We start from the raw sequence: 9,560 nt of genomic DNA, 5'->3' as shown, positions 1-9,560 counted from the left end.
CTGGGCCCCTCAATGAGTGAGTCTGAGAAATGTATGGCCATACTAAAATGGAAAGGTAGTTCCGTTTCTATACTCAGACTACTCAGGGATCGAGAAAGTAACGGTCATAAATAGGAGGATGACGTTCTCTATGCCTTATCCATGACCAAAATGTCGTGTGACAAAAGGGACGCGATATGGTTGTATGAAAGGTTACATCGTTCAACGATCCTCATATGATTTGGGTAGTCGTGATGTATTGCTAGAGACCGCTTACGACTTGTGAGTCATTATAGTTAATGGCCCACTGCCAACTTCATATGGGCCTACAGGGTCGCACACAAAATAGCCCAACATGAGTTATGATGTCCAGATTCATTGAATCTAAGATATGTCCAGATTCAATGAATAATATAGGGTAGACGTGTATATATATATATAAATTCGTGTATATATATATTATATAAATATAAGAGATATTAATTGTTAGATTTAATTTATAAGGATAAATTAAATCTATATAAATTAATTCCGTCATATCTTTATTTTGAATTAAATAAATAGGTGAATTAAATCTGTGAGACGGATTTAATGTAAACCATATTTATTTAATTGTTCTCTTATCTGATTAGGCAATATTTGATATTGTGTTAATTTCAGAATTATTTAGGATTAATTTTGAAATTAAATATTATTCATTAAACCTATAGCATCCTATATATTTGATATGAGGAGCTAGGGTTTTAAGCGTGAGAGTGAAAACACCAGCAGATAAGAGACAGCCTAAGATAGATAAGAGTGGACGGATTCTCTGAAAATCCTAGACGGACAAAAGGACGCTAGCACGCTGTTTGTGACTGAAGAGCTATTCGTGTGGATACCGGTAGAGGAAGCCGACCGGAGTTGTCGGCTTCGAATGACAAAGGAGGCGAGCAGAGGCATCCTGAACGGCGGAATCACCGAGCCACTAGGAAATCGAACACCGAAGGTAATGCTTCTTACTACCTAACTTAAATGCGATCGGTAGATCCAGGCAAGGGATTGATTTTTTTTAATTTATTTCCATTGCGCGTTTATCAATCCCCTTCAAGTTATTATGGTTGGGAAGTCAAGGGAATCAAAAGAAAAGCAAGAGGAAAGCTTGAAGTACAAGGTAGTGAACTTACCCTTTTATGTGCTTGATGTGGTATGCTTATGTGTTGGTTTGTATTTGTTGATGTTTGAATGATGTTGTGACATGATGATTGTTTTTGAAAATACTGTTTTTAATATGTTTCCATGGCCATGCATTTTTACACCAAGCATAAAGCTTGATGGCATGTCACTAGTTAACTTAAGTTTATGGAAAACTATATACCACACATTAGTATCCATATTGTGCATGTATATGGTAATGTTTGCTATTAAGATTCTCCCAAATCTCACCTCTCCCTAACCAACCATTTAGGTCAATCATTGATGGGCAATAATAGCATGAGAAGCAAGGAGAAGGAAGTGGAGAATTATTGATGTTAATGAATGAGATTATGTTCAATGTATAATTCTCCTATGATATAAATTATGTTTATGTATGCTTTGATGCAATTTATGCATGTAGAATATTTATGGCATGAATGAAAATGTATGAAAATGAATGGGAAAGAGTAAACACATGTTATGTATGCCAAAGAAATAAAAAGAATTAAAACAAGCAACAGTAAAGGGATAAAACGTAGGTCATGAAGCAGTTGGTTTCGAGTTTCAGTTTGACCTATCAAATGAATGAATTAAGCCATAAAATTTGGCAAGCTTATAGTACACATCCCAATCTTTCAAATGAGCGGTATATCACCTCAATTGGATCTATACACAAGGAGATATGTATTTTCAAAGTTGAGGTACAAAATCTCAAAGTTCCAGATTTTACTAAATAAACAGTAATTTTTAATGATTAAATTGTACGAATTGGCCCAAGATAATTCTAATTGGATATTTTTTCCTTAAAGAGTATTGAAAGAGCTTTCTGTAAAATTTTGAAGCAACTTCATATGATTTTTTTAAGAAATTTGGACCTGTAATCTGGAAATTGAATAGTGAACAATGATTTTACGAAAAGTAATGTCCAGAATGTAAATTTTGAGCATAAGGTCATCCAATGTGGTTAAAAATGGTTAGAAATGGATTCTAAGGTATTATATAAGTAAGGTGTAACAACTTCTCTTGTAAATACCTTATCAATCTTCACGTGGATCCTCTTGTTGGTCACCCTAAATCTAGGTTGAGAAAGGAACAACCTCTGTAGAGACTCCATGTGAGCAAACTATCTAAAAGGAACAGGCTAAATGAAGGAGGCAAAAGTAGATGTTATGTACAAATTGGTTGATATATAAATTTAGCAAATGGAAAAAAACGGGTGGTGTTAGAATGATTCTCATCATATAAAACCGTGGAAATCAAAATGAGATAGTCATATATTAAATGTAACAAAACCAATTATTACCAACATACATTACTCTGTAGCTTCACTTGTATGAGACAACCACAGTTCCTTAAAAGGCCAAAAATTTATTGATTCCACTCTTGTTGGGAGGAATGAAATAACATCCTATTTATACCAGTGATAACGCTTTTAAAATTTGATGACGGAAGACCTATAACGGCTCAAATAAAGCCACCTCCTTAATTAGAATGGCTAATAGTAAGCCAAAATCCATTAAGTGATCATACCATGCATGATTTCATCAACTTATGAACAACGATTTTGGGTTTGAAGCGATGACTAACCTGAAACAGGATATGGCTCCCCGGAATAGTTGTTAACAGGTTATAGATTGGTTTTGGAACAAATCATTTGGATTTACTCATTTTCAAATTAACTCTCATTGAAGAAACTAGAGCTTTTGCCATTGAAGGCCTAATCCAAGCGAACTGTTCAATCCATTGATTTCCTATGGTTTTCGATCCATTTCGTTTTCATTCCGAAAATTCCAAAAATATGTACTTCATTGCATTGTTTTTATTTTATTAAAATGATTTTCAAAACCTTAATCATGCTTTTAGTTTCATTTTAGGCATTTAGTTTCCTAGATAATCATTTAATAAGACTCCCTAGAGATCAACCCGAGTTTGTCGTTTACTACATTTAAAGTGTGCTAAATAACAGTCGAATCAGATGATAGGAGATCTTAGGTAGGTTGTGAGTGGAATTTGACTCAAATGGGGAGATAAGTTGTTGAGGCATTCACAATGGGAATAGGATTTACACCTTTTCAGTGTTTTTGTGTTCTCATTAGTTGGGGTATTAGAGTCTGTTCACTTTTTTTTTTTTTTTAAATTATTGCAATCCAAGTTCTTCTCGAACTCCTAAGTAATTATCAAATTTTAAGGGACTTTTTTGTAGTATTTTGTTTTCTATAAGACTCTAGTGTCATTTTCCCTCTTGCTAAACCTTGGAGAAAACTCAACCTAGCTTCACTTTATTCAATATTTAAGGAATGCTCTTCCCATGAGATAACAGCCTAATGCTTTGAGCATGGAAGCTATAGGTCTTCATCATCTCCTTCTCTAGAAAGCAATAGCAAGAGATCGAAGTGCGACATTAAAGAAGATAAGAAAGATGTTTTGTTAGTTTAAAGTGACAATTGCTCTACTTTAATATACTTAATTAAAGATAAAATTTTACCACTAAAAATTTTATGACGTTTGATGCATTTTAAAAAATAGTTTAAGTGTTAAATGCACTTTTACCCTTTGAAATTTATTAAACATTTTATGATAAAGTGTTACCTCTAATCTTTAATATAAGACCTAATTGACTAATTTGGAAAGATTAAAAAAATTAGTTAAATTAATTATTTGTTATGAATATGTGTTGTTTTTCCTAGAATACCCTTACTCATCATGTATATTAGTTAGAATTACCATTTAAATATGTGAACTACTATAAAGACTATTTTAGAAAAAATAAATAAATAAAAAAACAAAATGGATTGAGATTTTATATTTAGTACCAAATTAAAATTCAAATAACTTCTTATATTAAGGACGAGAGTTAGTATTGTATTTTATATAATTTTTGTTGGAAAAGTCACAGTCCTTTATATGTAATTTTAACTTTTTTTTTGCCCACCCTTACGTGTAATTTTAACAATTAGGAGTCCCCGGGCATAAACTCCTAATCGCTAGACGCAGTTAAATTGCCAGGTACAAGTGTGATTGCCCTTGCGAATTTGTGGAAATCGAATCGAGAGGTCGTACTACTAGCATGTCCGGCTCATTAGCTTGCAGTCATTTCTCTGGGTTTGTCTCCCTCCCAATTTATTTCTGAAGAATTCCTTGGTTTTCAATTCCATTAGATTAGCTTCGTGTCTCGTCTAGAAGATGCCCTTAGCCCAAGATCCATTCTACGTTGTGAAGGAAGAGATTCAAGAATCTGTAAGTGTCTTTCTCAATTCTCCAACGATTGCCTCTTCTCCTCTATGTTTATTTGGGAAAGTTAGTTGCGAATATTCGTCTAAAATTAGGTCGAAAGTTGAAACCAATTTCTTGAGATCAGTTAGTTGACACGATTGAGTGTACGAAACCTAATTGCTTCATTGGCAATAATAAATATGCGTCGATGTTAATTATTGAATCTGTTTTTGATGTTTTTATTGACCATCGGGAGTTTCTATCTGAAGCTCCGGGGTGATGGATTTGTTTAAGTCTTTTTTTTTTTTGCGCCACGATTTGGTTATGTTATTCTTAATGTTAATTTGGAGATTTAAGAGATGCCACAGCCTATCTGTATATTTTTGCTGCATTTATAACGATTTTGAGAGGGTTGGAACAGAAATCACTGACTTGAATGGAATATATTAGGTATTGGGATTTGTTGGTGTATTTTGGATGGTATTGAAGTTACGTTGAATAATTTGTGGCTTGTTTCATTTTCCCCGTAGATTGATAAGTTGCAATCTGCTTTTCACCAATGGCAAAGTGCTCCTTCTGGTGCTGGCGAGCGACTGAATCTTTCAAAGGAACTGCTTGCCAGTTGTGAAAGCATTGAGTGGCAGGTAGATTCATTGACATGCGGAGTCTGTGGCTAGATGATTTAACTTAATTCATTGTGATAAAATGAATGTTAACAATGGCATTCTAGCCTGTATCAGGATCATTCTCATGCATTCGCTCGTCAGTTTCTTCTTTTTGGAATTATCAGTCACTTTAGGACCTCTGACCTCTCATAACTTTTTCCCCTATTATTCTCTTTGTCCTTTTTTGGTTGTTCCTCTACAATCTAACCTATCCAACAATTGCTCAAGGCCGTTATTTTGATAGAAAGGTAGATGAATTGGAGAAAGCAATTGCTGTGGCAGCTAGAGATCCATCTTGGTATGGCATTGATGAACCAGAGCTTGAAAATCGGAGAAGATGGACCAGCAGTGCTCGGAGTAAGGTACATGAAGTATATTCCTAGCTTTTGGTAAGAGGAAGTAAGATCTAGTTAATTTTGTGTACAGCAAGCTGTGTCGTACTGGTTAACCCAACTTCACATTTTTACTACTTTTTTTTGGGCTAAACAAAGAGATATACAACAAAAATTGTAGGGGCATTGGCCTTTGGGGGTTAGCAATTTGCTGTCTAGAAGCGTCATTTGCATTGAAGATTTCCCCCCCAGATGCAATTGAGGAAGATTAATTGAGTGTCATTATCAACTTTGTAGTCCAGACATCTGTTTTCTTTTCTTTTTTCTTGCATGCATCATGTATTTCTTGATATGTGGGGATTGGCTGAATGATTATAATATATTGTTAGGTGGGCAAAGTAAAGGAAACGGTTGAGGCTGGAAAGGGATCAAATATGGTGACCCGTGATAATGTGGAAATGCATCGAGAATTGATGAGGCTCCCCAATTCCCATCAAGTTGATACATCTAACCAGTATGCTGCCCATGATAATGACGATTTCATATCATCTGAATCAGATAGACAGCTGCTTCTAATAAAGTACTTCATTCCTCTCTTGCTCTTGTATGCTTACAGGTTGAATTAGAAATTTATCTGTGCTCTAACCTTGCTTACTATCTTCATATTTTAGCTGACTTCTATGCTTATCCAGCAAATATCAGACCAAGCTTGATTGATAGTTGAATTGATTTCCCCCTTCACCAGTTATAGAAATCTTCCTTGTTTACTTTTCCTCTTAATGACCATTCATCCCCTGTGTGCTCTACAAAGACGCTAGTGAGCTACATATTACCTGCATGAACTTATGCCCATTACGCACGTTCACTCATTTCGTGTGCAGCTATTGTCATTGAATTATCCTGATTTGGAATTCAAAAACAAAATTGATGTAGATCCAACCCATTATATATAACACTATCAATTACCTGTAAATTTCTATTATTATTTTTTTGTTATTTCAATATACTGTTTCAGTCTGGACAAGGTTTTTAAATAATTGCCGCTGGAAAGTTTTCTTTTGTGTGGATGAAAAGGAAAACAAAGAGTTCAAGACATTATAAAATTTTTTCCGATAGACATTGGCAGGTGATCTTGACATGGGAGGAAACAAAAAATAAGTGCTCAAGAGTTTATGAAATATATGCGGCATGCATATCTTTTGTGGGAAAATAAAGCCTACCACCTATTGCTATTTTATTTTTGATTTGATATTCTATCCACTGGTTCTTATAGGCAACAGGATGAGGAGTTGGATGAGCTTAGTGCCAGTGTACAAAGAATTGGAGGTGTTGGGCTCACAATACATGAAGAACTCCTTGCACAGGTAATGACTTTGAAATATGACATTGGTTCTTACCCTGCTTTGCTCCAAGCGTCTTCATGAAAAAGTCAGGTTGTTGGGTTTTACCCTGCTTTGGTTTTAGGCTAGCTTTGTTTCTGTAACAAGTTCCTCATGCGCTCATGGTAAAACGTCAATCGTGGTGTTTCAGGAAAAGATTGTGGATGAACTGGGTGCTGAAATGGACAGTACGTCAAATCGTCTAGACTTTGTCCAGGTGAGTTTCTGCTTTTATTTTCATTCTTGGATAAAAACGTTTACGCGTCTGTGGTAGAAAATATTGACTATACAGTGCTGTCGTGAAAACTTGAAACTCGCTTGAAGTATAAATTTTGATACGAATGTGAGAACTACGAAGAAGTGAAATCATTTTATTTATTATTCTTGCAGAAAAAAGTAGCGATGGTGATGAAGAAGGCTGGCGCGAAGGGCCAGATCATGATGATACTGGCTTTGGTGGCCCTGTTCATTTTCCTTTTTATTTTGGTATTCTTCACCTAGTCATCAAGTTGGGCCCAGTCTATGCGGTCTTTATACTTGGAAAGGATCTCAGTTTTGTGGGGATGCATGACACTTGAGACGATGGGATATTGTCTATCTATGTTTATTAAATGATAGCCTTCTTGGATTTTGAAAGGCAGTTTGCTGAATTTGATTGTGAAGAAAATTAAAAGCAACATACGTTTGGAGTCACCATATCTTTCAGACTGTTTGTTCTGTGTAAGTTGGATTACAGCGATCATATGCACTGATTGTATTCTTTATTCTTAGCTAGTATGCGCCGGTTGTTCCTCTGAAATGCAGATGTTGGAAAATTGTTGCCGAAGTACATAGCATATATAGACAAGGAAGTTCAAGAGAAGCAGTACAATTAAACATAGGTTTTTGCTGAGCAAATAATCTAATACATGTATGATAGAAAAGTTCTTTGAAAAGTGTATTGAAATGAATTTGTTCATAACTTATTAAATATAGCGCATATTTCTTGTTTTGATAATTTTAAGCCTTTTTTAAATCATGAGTCTGCGCTTCAAAAATTTGGGAATTATTTTTACGAAGTGAAAAAGTAAACATATATATGCTTTTATGCCTGCTATGGACCACCTTTGTAAATAAACTGCATTATTTGTATTTTGGTTTGTTATTTTATTTTATTTTTTACATTGTTTTATGAAAATAATGATGAATTTATTTAGAACATATCGTATATAGCTAATATTTTTTATTTTAGAAATTTTGAAAGTTTTCTTAATTATGAGTCTACGCATGACAAGTTTAAGATTTGTTTTTACCAAATGAGAAAGTGAACATATGCCCAATTTTTATGCTTGCGGTTGACTAGTGCGACGTTTAGGGTCTGTTTGGTTTGAGGGGAGGGAAGAGGAGGGAGGGGAGGGTAGGGGAGGGGAGGGGAGATTTTATCCTCACCTTGTTTGGTTTGATTAAAAAGGAGGGGAGGGGAGGGTATTTAATGATCCCTTGTTTGGTTCAAGGAGGGGAGGGGAGGGATAGTAATAATCAATTTACCATTTTACCCTTACATATTAGTTTATGTTTTTTATTGATATATTATATAAATTAATTTACATCTTAATTTAAATTATATAATTTAATAAAAATTCAGTCTTATCATGTTAATATGTGTATTAAAAAATTGGTATAGTAATTTTTTATTCTAATTAATATAATAATATATTTAAAATAATCAAATTAAAAAATTTTATATGCTCTAAGAAAAATGAAATTTTATTTTCTTTAGGCTATCTTTTTTCCAGCTTTAAAATATATTTAATAAATAATATATTTATAAAAAACAATTAATTTTATATATTATAATTTTTATTTAAATAATTTTTTATTTTAAATAATTTTTATAATATATTTTTAATTATAATAATGTATATATTTTTTATTTTTTACTTACGATAATATATTTTTTATTTGAAATAAATATTATAATAATATATTTTATGGGTAGGAGTGGAATATTAAAAAAACCATAAAAGCATAATGGTCCAAAATTTTGGCTCCCCTCCAAAAACCCCCAATTTGGAGGGGAGGGGACATTTTAGCTCCCCTCCCCTCCAAAATTTTTAACCAAATGAGGGGAGGGGCTCATTTTCCCTCCCCTCCCCTCCCCTCCCCTCCCCTCCAACCAAACACACCCTTACTCTATTTAATAGATTGTACAGTAAAATACATCAATCGCCTTTCTAGTTTATCTCAATTACAAAAACCTCCCTTCTATTTTAAAAACGTATACAAACCTCCCTTAAAATTAAAATGTATGTTATACAACCTCCTTCCTATGTTTAAGGTTCTATTTCCATCCATTCAAACTGTTAGTTGACAGTAAAGTTTATACACTTATATTTTTCAAAAAATATTTTTTATAAAATAAAAAAAATTCTAATACATATATTTTTAAAATTTATAATATGTTATAGAATTTATTAATTTCATTTAAATAATAAAGTCTCATCATTTTAATTGTTTTATCACATTCATTAAGAATTATTTACTTTGATTTCTTTTATATTGTAAAAACATATTTCAAATACATAGTTTTTGTTTATCATAAAGTTTAAATGACATAAGTTTAAAAGATTTTATAAATTATTTAAATTTATGATTCAAAACTTTTAAACACATCTTTGTCATAAAAATTTATAAACATATTTAGTTAGTTATATATATTTATTCGAAAAATTAGTTAACTTTTTAATCAAGTCTTTTATGTTTGCCTTAACTAAATAAAATTTGTGCTATTGTAAAAATATAATTTAGGGATTTATTAGAATGAAAGGTAAAATAGT

General features: G+C 32.9%; 1 protein-coding gene across 1 annotated transcript; it reads left to right on the top strand.

The window, feature by feature from the left end:
• The first annotated feature begins 4,182 nt into the window (after nucleotides 1-4,182).
• On the top strand, nucleotides 4,183-7,545 carry LOC114745304 (syntaxin-61-like). Its single transcript, XM_028933458.1, has 7 exons — nucleotides 4,183-4,392; nucleotides 4,899-5,012; nucleotides 5,282-5,395; nucleotides 5,755-5,945; nucleotides 6,639-6,729; nucleotides 6,896-6,961; nucleotides 7,135-7,545. The coding sequence occupies exons 1-7, from the start codon at nucleotides 4,339-4,341 to the stop codon at nucleotides 7,243-7,245; spliced, it is 741 nt and encodes a 246-aa protein (XP_028789291.1). The 5' UTR covers nucleotides 4,183-4,338; the 3' UTR covers nucleotides 7,246-7,545.
• The last annotated feature ends 2,015 nt before the right edge of the window (nucleotides 7,546-9,560 follow it).

This window comes from Neltuma alba, unplaced genomic scaffold (genome assembly GCF_004799145.2).
Source record: "Neltuma alba isolate B1F8T4 unplaced genomic scaffold, ASM479914v2 tig00004600_pilon, whole genome shotgun sequence".
Taxonomy (NCBI): domain Eukaryota; kingdom Viridiplantae; phylum Streptophyta; class Magnoliopsida; order Fabales; family Fabaceae; genus Neltuma; species Neltuma alba.
Note: the sequence above shows the minus strand (reverse complement) of the source record. Positions and strands in the feature narration are given on the sequence as shown.